Source organism: Mesitornis unicolor, unplaced genomic scaffold, assembly GCF_000695765.1.
Source record: "Mesitornis unicolor isolate BGI_N332 unplaced genomic scaffold, ASM69576v1 scaffold2509, whole genome shotgun sequence".
Taxonomy (NCBI): domain Eukaryota; kingdom Metazoa; phylum Chordata; class Aves; order Mesitornithiformes; family Mesitornithidae; genus Mesitornis; species Mesitornis unicolor.
This window is the reverse complement of record NW_010207778.1, coordinates 95749-114555: the sequence shown is the minus strand read 5'-3', so window position 1 is coordinate 114555 and position 18807 is coordinate 95749. Positions and strand designations below refer to the sequence as shown.

At 42.1% G+C, this 18807-nt stretch overlaps 1 protein-coding gene across 8 annotated transcripts in view; it reads right to left on the bottom strand.

Annotated features, from left to right (window-relative positions):
• Positions 1-2748: 2748 nt before the first annotated feature.
• MBNL2 (muscleblind-like splicing regulator 2) overlaps positions 2749-18807 on the bottom strand; it is a 74571-nt gene continuing 58512 nt past the window's right edge. For all 8 annotated transcript variants that reach the window (XM_010192222.1, XM_010192224.1, XM_010192226.1 and 5 more), the window contains one exon: positions 2749-5698. In XM_010192222.1, the coding sequence (XP_010190524.1) occupies positions 5684-5698 (15 nt within the window). In that variant the 3' untranslated portion in view covers positions 2749-5683. The remainder of the gene's footprint in view (positions 5699-18807) is intronic.

Here is an 18807-nt window from a genome sequence, read left to right as displayed (position 1 = left end):
TGATTTTCCTAAAATCATACAGCCAGGTGTATTTTCCTCGCTCTGTAAGAAGCTTTGGTGGAAATAATGCAACCGCAACACAACATTGCACATGGAGCTCACACCAGCATCTTCCTTTCACGTTTTTGAGTGGTTTTTTCCTTTCTGTGGCTAAAGGTGTTTTCATAAAACAACATGTAATTTATTTTCTACAATTTCTGTCGTTTCTATAATTACAGAATTAGAAGAATAAGAATTTTGAAGATATTTTTATAATTTATTAATTCACAGATAATCTAACTACACATTCTATACCTATCACTATTTGCTCAAATATATTACATACCAGCAATAGTAACTGCTTTAATGCAACAGCTGAGATGGTATTGCCCTCGCACACCCCAGCAATATAAATCATCTTGACCCAGCAGAAAAAGCCTCCAGAATTGTCAATTATATGACTTTAAAAGGGGAGGTTACTCAAGAAAAGGCTTGACAAGAGAAATGATTGCAGGCGTAAGCAGCGTGGTACGTGTACCATCAGATGCCAAGGAAGGTTTTCACCAATTCCAGGCATGGCCTTTTTTTGGGTCTCATGAATGCATGCAATAAATGCTCCTAGCAGAAGACTCAATGCCTACACCGTCAAGCAGCCTTGCCCACAATACAGAAATGCTGGGTTGTTCCGAAGGTATCTTCTGGAGTGAAACAACTCTTCCTGAAACAAAACCTGGCTGCTGTTTCAGTAATGTGCTCTATGGACACTCCCAAAGTGCAGTGGGGACAAGGCCGAACCAGTTTTGGCTTCTTTTGGTGTACACAAACACTCAAAGCTGTTCCAGCAGGCTCTAGCCCCTCAAATGTCACATCCCCTTTTATTTCATGCGACTAATTCCAGTGGGTTGCAAGAAACCTGCACCCTCTCAGATGATTTCAGGCTTTTGAACTGAAAACCAAGCAGAACATACTGAAAATGATAACTAGGCCCTACAGGCATGGCTATACCATGGGGGGTCAGAGGAGATAGATGGCCAGACGCTGTGAGAGTGGACCTGGCTGCCTTGCCCTAGAGAAGGCTGATGTTGGCCTGGGATGAGGGACTGCTCCATGCAAAGGAGCAGCCTTTGGCACCAATGCTGTGGCCACCATCCACCATGAGGATGTACACAGCAGCAGGAACACCAAAGGTTTCTAAAGCCTCTTTTCTAGGAGTATCTTGCTTCATTTTGGGAATACTGGCACTGTCTGAAGGGGGTATGCTCCACACGCAGGGGCATACCAAGACTGCTGGTTTGGTGTGGATTCTGAAAGCTTGTGGCACCCACGAGCGCTTCTTTGCTGCCAAAATAGTGACAAAGTTGAGAAGAAACAAAGCAGGTTTTAGACAAGAAAATGAATGTGTCATGACCCTTCTTGGAAGCTGATAACTGTCCAGAAAGTCACTGCAGGCTGGGGTTTAGCATCAGAAAGTGTGCACAGACGGAGTTTCCACTCCTGAATCATTAGGAGTTGGATTTCTATCATTTGCTGTTTCTGCTCTGCAATGCCCTCACAGCCCTCTGATGCTGCAGGCCTCCTCTGTCCCTGCAAGTCATCCCCGCATCTCCTCTCCATCCCACACGCTCGTTCTCAGCAGGCTTCTGGCTCAGTACACTTGTGATACATCCAAATTGACTGGTTGCCCTGGTGGTTTTCCACTTCACTTGTGACCTTGGGCTCCTTTCGAACCTGCCCTGTGCTGATGCAATGTATACAACCTTATTAACACAAACTCTTCTTGGTTCTGCAGAAAATTGCACGTCCTTTCTCTAAAGCATTTTTAAAAAACAGAATCATAGAATCACAGAACGTATTGGGTTGGAATGGACCTTTGAAGATCATCTGGTCCAACTCTCTTGCTGTAAGCAGTGACAGTGTTACCAGATCAGGTTGCTCAGAGCCTCATCAAGCCTGACCTTGACTATATCCAGGGATGGGGCTTCCACCACCTCTCTGGGCAACCTGCTCCAGTGATCTACCACCCTCATATTGAAGAACTTTTTCCTAATGTCTAACCTAAATCTACCCTTTTCTAGTTTAAAACCATTACCTTCGCCATGTCGCTACCTGCCCTTGTAAAAAGTACCTCCCCAGCTTTCCTGTAGGCCCATTCAGGAACTGGAAGGCCACAATAAGGTCTCTCTGGAGACTTCTCCAGGCTGAACAACCCCAACTCTCTCAGGCTGTCTTTGTAGGGGAGGTGCTCCAGCTCTCAAACCATCCTTGTGGCCCTTCTCTGGACCTGCTCAAAGAGCAGAAACCACGTGAGGAAGCCACGGAGCTGCAAGTCAGAGGTTTTAATCCCTCCTCTGTCCCTGGCTTGCTGTGCGATCTCTGCCCTTGGGCACACAACTCCTCTGCAATGCTGCTCTCCCCAGGGGAATGAGTAGGTAATGGGGATGATTTGTTGGTGTAATACCCTCCAAAATGGAGGTGAGAAAAGAGGATGCGCAAGATGTGCTGGCAAAAAAATCCCTGAATGATTTGGCACCTGTGAGCCACACTGCTGGGATAACCACTGCCTGCCTGGAGAGGAGAGGGAGAGGGAGCGGAGCGGAGAGGAGAGGAGAGGAGAGAGGAGGGGGAAGAGGAAAGAGGAGGGGGAAGGTAAATTATATACTTATTTTTAAACCTTACTGTTTTAAAGGACTGCTCCACTTTGACTATTTCTGTCACCCCAAGCCCCTCTTCCCAGAGCCGCACCACACGAAAGGATCGCCCCGACTCCGCTCTCATTTTAAAATGTTTCTTTTTATTTCAGTGGTTGTACATTGGGTGAATGAATTTAACGTCACAACAGAAAGAGAATGGCTATTTAACAGACCACTAGTAGTTATATGCTGAAAAAGAGTGAATGGAGGGGTTTCTTTTAACTGTTACTGAAATATTCATCATCAATTATGCTTGGATGAGAGAGGCAAACAAAAAGGTATTTTGGTGAGGTGCTGTATCCTTTGAAGAAAATAAACACTGGGACATCTCAAGTCACTTGAAACCGTGTCCCAGCTACAGTATTCACTGTCTCTGTGTTGGCCCATCTCATGGTTCTTTTAGGGGGTTTTATTTGTCTTTTTTTTTTATTTTTTAATTAAACAAAGCATTTAAAATTTAATCATTTTCATTAGACTTTTTTTTTTTCTTAAAATATAAACAAAGTTTTGGCAAATAATATTTATACAGAAAAATAGTTTTAGATCTTCCCAAATTTTGAAATAGTCTATAAAATTACTTTATAAATAAATAAAATGCAGAATCTGTCGTACACGTATTTGCACATCTCTGTAATTGCCTCCTTACTGTGAGCATAGGTTTGTACTTGTACAGTTTTCAGGAATATTACAAAGTCATAAAGTCGGAAAGTGGATCTCTTATTAAAAATACATTTTCTCTTTTTGTCTGTCAGTTTGTCTGGATGAAAGACCTGATGTATCTGAAGCTTCGCCATCCATGGGGAAAAAATAGTAGTATTGGATTAATTGTAAAAAATATAGAATAACAGTTATTTCGAAACATAAAAAGTTCACACAAAACAATGTCTTGAAGAGTTATCTACATAAAATATTTAAACAACATGGATAATTTACCATTTAGTATTATACAATAAGCTACCCAAATGCCTAAATTAACTATTATAAAAAAATAAAAACAACTTTGACAGATATAGGCAAGTTGCAGTGTCAACTACCTAGTTATAATGACTGAGAAAGTCTACAAATATTAGTGTTTTCATAGTATATAATGGTGATACCTTAACTGCTAAAGTAACAAGTTAAGATACGTTATCTTCCCACAAATTAAAACTAACGCAACGTTACAAGCACTATGTTAATTTTACAATCGAATCGTGATTATTTTTCCTTTTCTTTCGGATGATCAAATCTCCAGCTTTATATATAAATAGATAGTAATTAGACGTCGGACAAACAAGATTTAGCCCGGAAAAGAATTTCCAAGACAAATAATTATATGGTTAGTGCCTTCAGTCGTTCAGAACAGGCAGTGCTGCCGAAGTTTAAAATAGTTTACAATCAATCTGAAGAGGTTAAGTTAAAATACTGCAATCACTAATAATGTCCACATAGAAAACTTATGCTGCAAACAATTATACATAATATCCACTTATAACAGCTGTCTTGTTTTTTTTTAAACAATAATTTAAAAACTATGTCATTTATGTGATACATGTGCAACATATAAAATGTGAAATATGAAATATTTGGTACAATAGTGCTTGAAACAAATCTCAAATCAAACAAATGAAATTTTAATTATACATATATAATTACCTTGTAAATCAACAAAGTATTTAAAAAAGTAAACAACATTAAAATCTGCTTCATCCATATATATGTATGTATGTATATATAATATGTATATAATTGTATTAAAGATATCTTCATACTTTTGTGACATAAAATATGTTTTTAAAGAAAAACAATTAAAAGAACTATTTATTTTCTCCACTCTAATCTGGTTACAATCTTATAATCCGATTAAAAAAAATGCAAATACAGTAATGATTTATTAAACTGACTCTCACTCTACATTCTTAGTGTTCAGTTAATAGTCTAGATTAAAGTCACCTACCAAGGTTCAGTGACTCAACTGAATTTTAATTAAATTAAGAGTATCATACAAATCTCTTCATCTACAGCCTTCTTTTTCGCGTTTTCTTTTGTTAGTTTGGTCTTTTTGTTTGCTTGATTTTACGCTTCTAGAAGTTACTTCTTAAGAGCTTGGATCTTTTTGGTAACCTGACTATGAGTCTGAAAGATTATTTGCTTCCGGTGAGCGCTGACTGTTGGCATCAGGCTCACTTTCATCAAGTCTGATGTGACAAAATTTAGGCACTTCTGCAAAGTCTCTTTTAAAAACATTATAAATATACTCGTAAAATAATATTCTCAAGACTTTGTTCTTTTGGGGACTGAAAGGGGTACGAAGGTCATACTGTGCAAAATTTTTAAAATTTTCCTCTGCTATTCTGCTATGATTCAAATGCAACTTCTCCATACAAGTCAAACACCAACCATGTGCATCTAAAGAATTTGTGCTTTGTTTTGGACTTCTGGCTAAAAATATTCGGGTGCAGGGCGCTGGGCTGCGCTTCCCTCCCTCTGTCTTGGAATCGACTCGCGGGGGGAGCAAAACCAAGATTGATCTTTTTTTTTAACCGAGAAGAAAAACCCCAACCATAGTTGGGGTGAAAATTAAACCTGCAACTGGGATAAGCTTTTAGCCAATACAACTTGATTATTGCTGAGCTCAGAAGATTCATAAACCCTGAATCTCACGAGTCTAACTTAATTGGACCATTTCCGTTGGGTATAGTTATGGAGAAAAGACAGTATTTGCAAGAATTAAACTATGCTTAGAAAAACCTTTAAAACTAAATGTTACCCTTTATGTCTTGAAACATCACAGCTGGTATTCAGGTAGTTAACTATTTTAGGTTGGAGTATAGTAAGCATACCATATTTAATATTCATATATGACATAGCAGCACTAGCTTTTTCGAGTTTGTGATTTGTCCGTAGGAACAAATTCTTGACTTAGCATGCAGTTTGTGGCAACTCTAGAGAGGAGGAGACGGGGTAGTATGTACAGTAGCCGTGCTTGGCCGTCCGCAGGGAGGCTTCGTGACACTCCGTCCCGCTCCTGCCGGCTATTTCAGGATTATCTGTCAAGAGAAAGAAAAGCGTGATCGCGATTTTAGGTGAGAGCACTTCACCCAAACAGCCAGTGTGGGGTTAACTAAACTGGGGCGCAGCTCAGCCACAACAGCAGCCCATCCGGGACAGCATCCCAACCGGGACAGCACCCCATCCGGGACAGGATCCCATCTGGGACAGCATCCCGCATCCTCATGCTGCCTGGGAGGCATCTGCACTTCACAAACCTGGTCGTCCTCCTCATATGCGTGAGAACACATGGAGGGGGGATTTTATGTGCCAAAATACTGGAGACTGCACCAAAGCCAGAGAGGAAGGGCCTGGCTGTAGGTGGGGTGCGCGCCCTCAGCGCCTCGGCTGTCTGTGGAGGGGGCCCTGTGTCTCCCAAGGAGGCTCCCAAGTGCATCGGTGCCTCTGGCTCCCACTCTGCTCCCACAGAGTCAGGAGTGACCAGGGGGAACAGTGAAGGCAGGGTCCCTCACCACTAACATGCCAAAAAATGTCCTGGGCCAGGTGGTTTCAATAAGCTGAAGTGTCTTTTCAATGCACTTAAAGCAGCTTATTTCCTAAAAAAATTATCTGTGGGTCAGCAAGCCTGAGAGGTTTTTCACGCTTCCTTATGTCAGGAGATCCAAGGGGATGATCGCAGCGATACCTCTGTGCACCTAGCTGGTCACTAACCTTGCTGCTTTACCTCCTCTATGTCTCAAACTGAGGGTGAAGCAATCATTTCACAGATGCGAACTCTTGCGCTTCCAATACTGCTAAGGTTAAATTGGGATTAAATTGCCCAGCAACCTGCTCGTGGTATTGGAAACCAGTCCAGATTTCCATCCCCTGAAACGGCTGTCAGTGGAAGTGATGTCAAAAGCCAGGGGTGCGATGTTTTATCACCCCATTGCTCATCTGTGCTCCAGACTTGAGCACAAGTCAAGGAATTAAGAGTGCATCGCCTGCCTTCCCATTCAGTTTGGCACCCCATGTATTTTTAAGCTGTATTTGTAGGTGGTATGCAAGACAGTTACGACAGCACTTTGACCTACTTGTGTACTACGAAGCTAGACCGCTGTTTAATGCAATATTTATTTTAAAAGGCGGGGGGGGGAGGTGTTTTGAAAATAATTTCAGCAACATACTACCTCTGACATACAGACCGCGAGAAAGAAACACGCACACCTCTGTGTGGGAGTTCTGGTTCCCTGCCCCATCACACCTGCATGAAGCCTGCTCTGAAAAGCAGAGAGGATTGCTTTGCTCTGGGTTTGGAATGGCACAGCGCGCCATCAGGACTCCCAACTACTACAGACAACTGCCCAGAGCCTGAAGTTCAACCAAAATATTGCCAATGGCATGAAGCATTCGCGGGAGCGATGTAAAAGCTGTCACACCTGAGAGTCACCCTCCTTTCTCCCAGAGGAGGAGGGATATGCAAAACCTCCGAACTCCAATTCCTACAGCCCCTCAAACTTGTCCCTTCCTCTTGAGCCTGCCATCTGAGCGACACATCAGGAGTGACACCTCCCATCGCTCTGGGCGGCGAGGGTCTGTCTCATTGCTATTTGCTCCCCGTGACCCCATCTGACCGGCCAGCACACCAAAAAGTCATCTCTGATTACCACCAGCGCTGAAAATCTGGCAACACGCGAGGCCCCATTGTAATGACACTGTGCAAACACCTGCTGCTCCAAAGCGCTTAACATCCCAATACATCATACATACAACAAGGACATATATTTTTAATGAACTTCCACCCATTGTGAGTTCGTTAGCTTATCACCCATCTTCTGTTTCCTATTGCAATAACAAAGAAATACTTTTGCTGGAATAATAAAGCCTGTGATAGCCCTGGCCTACAGCACGGTGATTTGACAGGAGGTACAAAGAACGCTGCTGTGCTGCAAATAAGAAGTGACCAAGATGATCAGCGCTGATATTTTTAGCCCGTTACGGCCCAACATGTCCATGTAATTAATAAAGCAGCTTTAGCTATACTGGGTTAGCCGTAATCACGCAAGTGTATTTAAAGAATCCTAAGGTCTGATTTAATGGGACACAACCTGAAATCTACTCAGTGTAAAGAACCCAGAATTTCAGACGCTGCAGCTGCCTACGTTGCCTGCCAACTTTTAAGGGGATAAATCTGCATTTTTCTATAGCTTTTTTCTCCCTGTACAGGGAGATAGATCACCTGCCCCTTATGCCAAGATGTCCTAAAAGGCCAAACAGCCCCACAAGACTGATGCTCACAACTCCTCCAAAATGTGTGACAGAGGAGGCAGAAGGCTTGATCCCAGGCTATATCTTAGGAAAAGGGTAGGTCTATCCCTGATGCTTTGACTAACCTAAACACAACTGAGTGCCAGGTAGGACGGAGGGACCCTGGGCAGCGTGAAAGAGCCGGGACCCCTCTGCCCTGCTCCAGCAGAGCCCAGGGAAGGACTTCCACTGCCCCGTCCCACATCATGCTGTTCCTCCCCTCCTCTGGGTTCCTCCCCTCCTCTGGAAACTCAGGAAACGGGGAAGACAATGCGAGCACTTTCCTTTTGAGGGCCAGCACGTCCTGTTTACGAGGCTGTGGGCGCAGGAGGAGCAGCTGGAGCCCTCTCCCCACCACGCTTCTCCTGCTGCTAGTGGCGCCGGGGCCGGCTCGCTCCCACTGCGTCGTCCTTGCCGCCGCGCGTGCAGGAGATGTAACTAGGGCATGTTGCACCCCGGCTATTTCTAGTGCACGTAGGAGTCCTCCTCGGAAAAAAACCCCTTCAGAACAAGCTTCTCCAGTGTGGAGATGGAGAACTGAGAAGCTACATTTTTATTTATTTTTTTTAACCTTAGCCACAAAGTGTAAAATGTATCCCGTAGTCTTTAATTATACGTTCACACCCTATTTCTCAAAAGATATCACAGCTCTGCCATAGCTACGTACACATGTAGCAGCCTCTGCAGCTGCTTTTTTCACAGCGTCTGACAGAGAAACGTAAAACGCCAAACTACTTTGCATGGAAAACACACTGTGAAATTCTCCTGTTTAATCTACAAATGAAATAATAACCTGCGATGGAAGATGGAGGCTATCTAAGTCTGCATTGCTGCTAATTGCTCCGTCGCTTGCATGCTGAAAAAGGAGAGGCTGTACAGAACATCCCGACCACAGAACAGCCCTGCAAATGCCTAGTATGGAGCTTGTGCTCCCTCATTACTTGCAGATAGGTCCAACAACCTTCATGTTTGCTGCCTTTTGAAGAATTACATCTCAAATAAATGTATAGATGACTTGTTGGATTTGCGGTGATACTATTATATCACTATGCTTCACAAGAACTTGATATGAAGTACTGGCACTTTTATCGTAGTATATACAAGCATAAAATCCTGAAAAATAAGACTATACAATGAGTGTGCGTTGTCCCATGTACAGAGGTCTGCAGGTCAAGCATGGGACAGCATTTTCTCATGGTCTGTATGGATAAAATCCACAGGTATGGATACAGACATATCTTCAGCTGCTGCAGGAAGAGGTACAGTACAAACACTATTTCTTCCAAAAGCAGAACAGCCTGACACTTACAGTCTGGGGTAGCAATGCACAGAAGATTTAATAACAGCAACGGGCAGTTTTTGAAGGCAATCACAGACATAGGGCACCATCTCCATTGCCTTCTTGCTTGGTACCTGTTTGAAGTGCCAGAAAGCTGGCTACCCTTTAAACTAAAACCAGGAAAATTGTGCCAGTGTTGGTTACCAGACCTCACTGAAACCAGTGATACATAGAGTGAACCTAGATTTCTGCAAACTACTTTCTAACTGCCAAGAAGCATTTGCTTTTCAAAATTTTCCAGCTCTTTAGAGGTGACGTTTTCAGCTCCCACATGCCAAGACTTAGTGTCTTTTCTATCAGAGCATGGCTAAAAGAGGTCTAAAAGACCTCTACCGTCAGAACCTCTGCATGACCACAGTGGTCATTAAGCCCCCTGTGCAACACAGAACACCCCTAAATTCAGCCAGGAGTGCTCCTAAGGGTGATACAGTTCTGCAGTGTTGTCCATGGGAAGGACAACCAAGAGGGATGTTACTGACAGTGGTTTCAGTAAAATGGAGAAACTTGTGGTGGAAATTCCACATCTGTGTACTCTTTTCTGACACCCAGGTAACTATGTGCACTGCTTTACACTTGATACAGTTCACAGAATAAACCAAATTATCCAGAATCATGACTGGGCACTAGGAATTTCAAGAACACCATTTGGCTTGAGATTTTCTGTTTTGAAGCTACAACTCACGCAGCTTTTTTATTCTCTCCATGCTGAATTCTGTTTCCAGCTCCAGATTTATTATACAACGATGAATACAGGAAATTTACCATTCTGCATGAATGCAGTACATGAACTCTTGTTCAACTACAGACCTGTCACAGTGGATCAGCTGGAAAACATGACTTTGCATCTACCTCTGAGATGTTTCCCTTCCAAAGCTCTGAAATTATTTCTCCAAATTACATTTTGCTCTATAAGCATTAATACATTTTAAGGGGGAATTAAGATCACATTTGACCTCCCCATTGAGAAGCATTTATTCTACCAAAAATCAACTCATACATAGTAAAAATTTTGGACTGCTCAGCCTTTCATTTTAAATGCAATGTAGTAATAGGAGTTTCTTGTAGATAAGATTCATCTCAGATGATTTCAGACACATATGCCTCAGCTGGTCACTCTATTTTAAATCTTCCTAGCCTACTTCAGGCAACTTATTTTAGCCTGAGAGAGACTATCAACTCAGGATGCCTTTTTTTCCCTTCCACCAAACGCAAAGTCTGTGGCAAAAAGTTCACACTGAGGTATCTAACTTTTAGACACCTGTGTCAGGGTGGATGAATCCTTCTGCAGTGACATTTTCTGTTTTCATGTTTTTCGCACGAGCAGCAGACTGGTCAGATATATCTTGGGTATAGACTAAAAACAACAGATATTTTCAGACAGCCAGCTCATATCACGCTGTCTCATAACTTCTCCCGCTTTATAAAAATAAAACTAACACCAAGTATTTCTTCCCTTTGACATGAAACCAAAGACTATTTATATAGTCCATGCCTTTGGGAAATGCCTCCATCTCTTTATTTTTCATTTTCTCTTAGAATGCTCTTTTGTGGCATGCGCCTTGTTCTTTTTCTTCAAAATCAGTCTTTTTAATCAAAAGTGGAAAAGGATGAGTAAATATTCAGACATTTACTGTGTGTAATCACTGTTGTATCAGTTTTGCTTGGTCTTACCTAATTTTTACGGGTTTTTTCACCTATTTCTCCATGGCTTCAGCAGCAGGACCTCCATAGACATCACAGGCCTGGTCACTGCCGCAGGAGCTTCTCTTCCTTGCCTCTATCGCATACACTTGCACGTCTGTGCACCCATCACCGAATCTCAGACCTGCCTCCCTCCTCTGTCCCTTGCCACATTCAAAATTCCTGGTCACCAGTCTGTACCCCTGTAAAACAGGGTCACATGCAAATACCGGAAACAAAACCCCCCTGAATAAATGTATTCCCAACCAAAACCTAAAGGAACTACTAATGGGGCTGGAGGGACCTGCTGGAAGCAATTCGTTATCCCTGCTGTCTCTGCCGAACTCTTTATCACTTTTCATAAACGCACTGAGCTCCACCTTGTGTCACTGGATTCCTTCCTTTTCTTCTCCTCCTCTCCTGATGGCCAGAAACCTCATTCTTATTTCCAGCATCTTACGATTTAATGTAAACATGCTTCATTTTTCTCATTAACTGTGACCTCTCCTCAATTCAGGGCTGAAGGAGGATTTTTATCCTATTGCTTTGCCATTAATCCAATGAATCCCCAACACATTTGTCTACTCTGCTCATCAATAAGGTGTCCCCCGATTTGTAAATAAAAGGTGAGATGTCTAGGCTAGAAGTGATCTCCTTGGTTGCCTGCCCATACAGTAACTAATATAAGGGGCATCAGGTGTTTCCTGCAGGGTGGAGGTCCTATTTGCTTGGCTTTCTGACAGCCCATCCCCTGACATGGTAATTCTGGTGCCCTGCTCCATTCTCCTCCCTAAATCTGTGCGTCCCCAGTTCTGCCTGTCCCACATGTTGATAATATGCCCCTGGAAAAGGCTGAGGGTTGGATGTCCACGCTGAAGTGGACACATCTGCTAGTGCATTTTCATTCCTTCAGGCACATGCTGTTGGCCATCAGGGTGTGATAAAGCCGACAAGAGACCGTGCCTGAATCCAGCTCTTCATGATGATCTAAAGAAAAGATCAAGGCGGCTCTGGGATCCCACAGGGCTCAAGGGTTCAACAGCATCATTCTTTTCATTTAATATTCATGAGGTCCTGAAAGAGAGCCCAAAGCCACGTGTGCTGCCAACTCCTTCGCATGCTTATGAGCTTCAATAGGTATTTGCTCAAGTAATAATGTACAATATTTAAGTTCAACCTAATAGGTATTTACTCACTTCGAAGAAACAGGACAAGTTGTTTTAAAAAGGGAAGCAATCTGGCTGGCTTTATTTATTCTTCTTTAAAGCAATAAATAATGAAGTACTAAAAATTGATCATAACACACTCTGATATATATTCTACCAAACTCTATTTTTAACTAATCGCACAGGCAGCAGACAGACTACATAGAAATGACAAAACCACTGCTGTAATATTTTAGGAGCAACCGCACAGTGACTGTTTTGAATAGCCACTCAATTTTACCTTTCAGCAGGGCTAAGCTCCTGCAATCATTTGTGTTTTTCACCTCCTACTTACAGGCCATTTCCCTTCTCTTCTTGAATTTCAGAAACTGCCAGAATAGGCTTACACAGAGGAACTGAGAGCACAAAGAGTGAGAGGCCAAGCACAAATTGAGCCCTACCTGTGAAAGTGCCCGTATTCCTCTCGCGGGGATGCTACTTCTCCAAGCCTGCATTTTCCTAGGTGTCCTCTCCTAGCTTCTTTTTTTTGATTTGTTAACAAAAAGCTTCATATGTTCCTTTTACAAGTCATGCATGCCCAAATAATGCAAAATAAGACAGTCACTACATGTGGCATCCCTTTAGACATAACCACTGCAATGAAACTCCTCCACTCCCAAAACCTGGCTCTCCAATTCAGGCTCCCTTCCATGCAAGAGGTTGTCCACAACGTCTAGAACTTAACTCAGACACAAAAAGGCACCAAATTTATGTTCATCAGGGTTACTCATCTGACACCATGCTTATGTTGCTTTATAAAACTCACTGTACTTATAACTTCACTGAGAAAATCTTAATTCTTCTGACTTTTGACTGCTTCCTGCTTCCTCAACTTCATTCTTATCTGAATATTCTCCCATGAACAGATGTACATACTATTATGTGTCAGTGCAGACAGCATTGCACCACAAATGGAGCCAGTCTAAGTGAACAAATCTCTGCCTCAAGCTTAAAGTCACGACAACAAACAAACAAGTAAATAAATGTTTGTTTCTACTGCGGTTACGTGGGCAGCCTCCTGCATGCTCAAAGCCAAAGACTTGCATTTATGGTGGGCAATAAATCATACACTGAGATAAAAAATAAGATACTCGTTTGATTCAAGGGAAAATAATTTGAGCAGTTAGAGATGTCCAGATGCAATTATCCCAAACAAGTACATCTGGAGGTCTGCACTGCACTGTACTGTTAAAATTTTATGATGGAAAAAACCAGACTCACATGAGCTGTGTGTCCATGCTAAGCACCATGAAGCAAACTCATTTTTCCCCAAATGCCTACAAAATGAGTTGACCTCAGAAAAATGTTCCTGTGTTTAAATAATTAACGTGTGCCCCAAAAGACTTCTACTCAACCTGTCAAAGTATCATTAGCTGAATAATTGAAAGCAAGAGCACAAAAGAAAGGAACATAAATACATTTTTTTAATTGTAGTGATATGAAAGCTAAACTGGTCTATAACAGGAAAGGGAAATGTGTCTTGATTTTTGTTACATAAAATAAATCAGCGTTTGCCTCTGCTTACTGCTGGTATGATGTGATGCTGCCATCTAGCAGGATACCAGAGGAAGTCAGGTTTCAGTTCGTTACAGGGGCAGGGTGTGTGAGGCGGGAATTGCTAAAAAAAACCAAACAAAATCCCAGAGATTTTCCATTTCTTCCCACTGGCTTCTTGTACATAAGCATGTGAGCTCAAACTCTGCGTGCAAGCCTGCCAGAAGACTTCACCATCTACACAGAAACAACTCTCTACCTTAAGAGACAAAAAATGTTATTAAAAGTAGAACAAAGATTTGATTAAAGTTTGTATGAGACTTAAAATAGAGTTCTTTTTAATTGTCCAGGTTAATAATTTAGTTTTGCTTCATTGCTGCCTTACAGTTTAAGAAAACAAAATCTTGCCATGTATTTGTAATGTCAGTTATTTCAGGGCAATTCAAAGGGGCTTTTCTTGACACTGCCCGAGATTTGTTGTGGGCTTTGAGATTGGAAACTCACTTCTGGAGTCCGCAAACAGTAAATTCTGAAAGTTACAGCTACTTACATGTAACTCTGTGTCTCCGGACAAGATAACTGAATTAAGGCTTGTTATCCTTGTGTGTCTAGCATGAAAGAGCCAGCAAGCAGTTTGTGTTTGCCTTTCCTACTGTGACAAGCTATTGCTATTCAAATGCCTTCCTTAGAGAAATGACTCTTTGTGACTAAGGACTGTTAAGGTTTATCTTTCCAGCCTGGTGCAGCTACAAGGTGAGATGTCCAGTCCTGCATCCCAGATGCCAAAGCTTGCTGGTCCCTCTATGTGGAGCAGCATCGCACCATACATGGACGCCATAAATTACAAATGCTGTTCTGCCCAGTGCTCGCTCCCTGCAAGCATCCCCTCTGATAATGTCTGAGAAAGGAACCTATTCTTCTATTTACTTTGTGGGAATTTTTCACTCAAATTGCCTTTTCTGTTGTTAGAACAAAATTTTCTATAGGAGTATTTAATATAGGACTTTATAGAATTTCTAGACGAAAACTTTCTGTCAAAAAAAAAAAGACAAAAAATATTTAGATACTTCTTATTCACAGCAGAAGTGCTCTCCTACCTACCTCCTCCATTCCCTAAGAAACTGCAACTAAAGCTTTTCAAATCACAAATGTGAATTTTGCATAGGCTCCTATTTGTCACATATACTGGCACTAAAGAGGTAAGTAACATTTGTTTCCCCTTCCCACCTTCTTTCTCGAAAACTTGCTTTCAAACAACAAAAAAAGGCTGTTCCCTACTATCTTCCAGATTTTTCAATTCATTTTCTCAGCATATTGCTACTATTATTCTCATTTCCAAGTTGAGCAGGCTTCCACACGGAAGAAAGGGAAGGTGAGACAGAAAAAGCCTTGGCAGCAGCGCCAAGGCCAGCCCTCTGTCAGAGGGGTTAGACAGGTAGGTTGGAGAAGAAGCCCTTTTTGGGGACACAAGGGAATATCTACAAGAGGGAGCAAGTGGCACTTGTGCTTGATGAAGGAGGAGAAATTAGCTTGAGGAGGTGCCACATGACATTTCGGTCTAAGGAGCATCCTCTTCTGCCTTTGCGGAGAGGCCCTTGCCAGGAGAGCTACTCTGTCGCTGCACATCTCCTCCCTCCCGAGGGAGCTGCCCTGCACGGCATCCCAAATCCCTGTCAAACATTTGGCATGTTTGTATTTTAGGCTACATTAACTACTTCTTGAATTATGGGGCAAATATTTCACTCGTCCTTTTGTTTGTGGCGCTTGAATGTAACGTAACTATTTTTATTTTCACTTCATTGTATTTTTACAGAATTTGACAAAACTGAAGGCCACTGAATGATTTCATAATTAATACGTGCATAATTGCTACCTAATTTAGTGCAAACGCTGATGCATAATTTAAAGCAGCTGTGCTAGATAATCACAAGCCTTAGCACGAGCCAGCCTGTTGATCTTACATTTCTTTTCAGACATGGCCTGTGAGTGTTTCATTTTTCTGCTGGATCTGCCTTTTAATTTCTCCTTCCTGGTTAAAGGTCATATAACCAGTAGAATGATGTTGTCCCTAAATAACATCTTTAAGAAGCACTCTCTTTTTTAATGCTGTTTTTATACCGTCAGTTTTGGCCCATTTTCATTGCTACAGAAAATAAAGGCATGTACTGCTCTGTACTGAAGTGATGTGAGCAAGCCTATTTTCTTTTTAAAAAATGTGGAATTTGGTAGTTGCCCTGCAATAACCAAGAACTAAGGAAGAATGAGACACAGAAATGCTGGTGTCTGACCTCCCATTGCAGTCAATGGGGTGACACAGCCCACCCAACGGAGCCTGGAGGTCACTTCATGTGGTCACCCACCGCAGGCTCAGCGCATTTGCTCACCAGGCTTTTAGGACCATCTGGGCTAAGGTCTCCTGCCTGTCATCCAATTCAAAAGTGTGCAGATCTGTCTGTAGGTCCTGTATTAGAATCATACATATCATTTAGGCTGGAAAATACCTTTAAGATCATCGAGTCCAATCATAAACCTAACATTGCCAAAATGGTAAGTCTCCCAAAACAGTTAAATTTGCTGTCAGCTTGAGCTACTCATCTCCTTTAATATTTGCTAAGATACTAAAGTACTTCTGGAAAATCTTTTGGGTTTTGTTTGTTTGAAGATTAGGATTCTAAAATGTGTATGGAAAAAAACCATTAAAAACTCTCATTTGAAAATGTAGTTGGCTATAAAACATTTCAAGTAAAAATGACTATGATATTTTCATAATAACTCGTATCCCTTCCATAGACATTAATCAGGTAGCTTATAGCAATTTGGCCTCCCATGTTAAAAAAAGAAAAAAAAAATGGTCCAAAAATGAGGGAATGAATACTGCATATAAGCACAATTTCAAGATAAGGTGTTGTCAGAATTGTACTATGTGAAATACGTAAAGACAAATAAAGGAAAGTGGCATTTTACTATTATACCTTATTACTGCATCTGCCAAGCTTGTCAAAATGTCTTGGATAACCTAAGACACCCAAGGTTCAGCTTAGGCCAATCCTAAACATCTAACACATGTTTAGGCAACTGGACCAAGCCCAGTGTGACTTCTGAAGGGTGAGCCAGACTCCATCTGGCTGTGCTGATAACCTTTCCAGACTGTAATGGGCACTTAAAACTTGGAAACAAAAAACACCTGTAACTAAAAAACACCTAAAACACCCATATTCAGACACCAGCACTTATGTGTCTTGATTTTGGGCTGAGTCCTAACCTTTTAATCCTTGTGGGACTCACCAACGCATATATGTAAACGAAGCAACAGTAAGGCTTTCCACTGAGAAATTCAAAGCTCCCCAAAACAGGTGTTGGCATTACTCAAAATTGAAATTCAGTCTCAGAATTCAGGATAGCACTTCTCTCCTAATGTCAGGACAGATCATCCTCTGTGAAATCTTAACCTGTGAGCGAAGCTGAGCAGGTAACACCTTCCTTGCTTGCTTGAGTACTGCTAGTGCACTAGCTATGGCAGTAATAATTAAAAGCTTTGTTAAAGATCACAGAAGTATATATTTACACACAATTACTGTATCAATATTTTAAATAAGACGTTTTACGTCCCTCTGCCCACACGCATGCACTAGAGGGAGCTAGGACCAAACCCTGATGTCCTAACACTGCTGCTCACCGTGATTTCACACTTTTTTTGAATTTTGCTGGTTCCATCCTCCAAGAAAATGTTGTCAGCATCCCCAGAAGACAACTGAACGTAAGCTTACTAAGGATCTAACCTTGAAGCAAGGTTAAGCAGCTGAAGCTTCCAGCCCCACTCTGGTGGGAAGGCCTAGAGCAGTTGAGAAGAGGGGTAGAGGTAAAGGGAAAGGACCTCTCACCTCTGACGGGTCATGCTCCCAGACAGTTAACATAGCTTAGGAAGTCCACCTGCAGGAAAATCCCAAGCTGAAGTCCCCCCTCCTTCCCCTCTCATCACAGCCTGGCAGCTCGAGTAAGTGGGGACACCCCCTCACAAGATGTCTTTACTCAGTGCATGGCAACACCACCAGCTCTTGTATCAACTGAGTCAGTTTTCACTCAGGATCTGCAGATCAGGATTTGCTAAAGCACTTTTTCTCCATCCGGTTTTCATTGCACAAAAATGCAATGCGATTCTCCTCCCCTCTGAAGTACACTGCGAGAAAACTGTTTTGATTTTAAAACCTAACTTCCATAAGCCAGGAATTGCAAGAGATCTCCAATTTTCTATTTTTAAGTGGTGTACAGAGGTACTACGGTACAGCCTTTGACCCTACGCAGATCTTCTCACGTGCCCTGTGCCATGGACTGGACACACGTGCAGAGCTGTTGGCCCAAGCATGACTGAATGTGCGTCAATACAGCACATTTTGAGCTGCTACTCATGTTATTTTCGGAAAGAAGGGGCATACAGAAGACGTGAGACATAGTTCATCATTTTTCAGAATCAAGCTGACAGCACATGCTAAATAATTCACTGGACCCAACAGAGTTGTTAGGGGTTTTTTTTAGCCATCAGCTGAGACTCTGTAACTTTTGGGATGTTGACTTTTCCTTCCACTGGTGCTTCAAGGGCACTGGGATCATCACACTCAACCCAAGGAAGTCCAGCAATCTTTCTCCAGGCCAGAATACTCAGAGAAATGGTATTAAGCTACGTGACTAAGCCCTGCTACAACCTTCTCTTCACGCCTGGCACTGCGAGGAGAAGCTGTGGGTGCTGAAATGGGATGGGCTGAAGGGTGCAGGCTGATTTAAAAACTGCAGCAGAGACACTGGAAAGAGGAAACCATATCCAACAGATATGAAAAGCAGTGTGGCACAGACCAGGAAAGCAAATTTTATCTAGAGAGGAATAAAAAAGTCCCTTTCTGAAATACACAGTAGAATTTAAATCTGTACAGGAGGACACTAACAAAGGACATTTTGACCATGAACAAAGTCTTAACCCAACTTAATTACTTGCTTCTTTTGTGTTTCTTGGGCTAGAGAAATACTGAGATGTAGGACCTCAGAGTTACTATGGAGCCTTTCCCAGTGTTGTAACTTTGTCTCCAACTCTTAGGAGGTTGTAAATAAACTGCAAACTTGGAGATTTCCCTATTATAAAGAAGAAGTAACT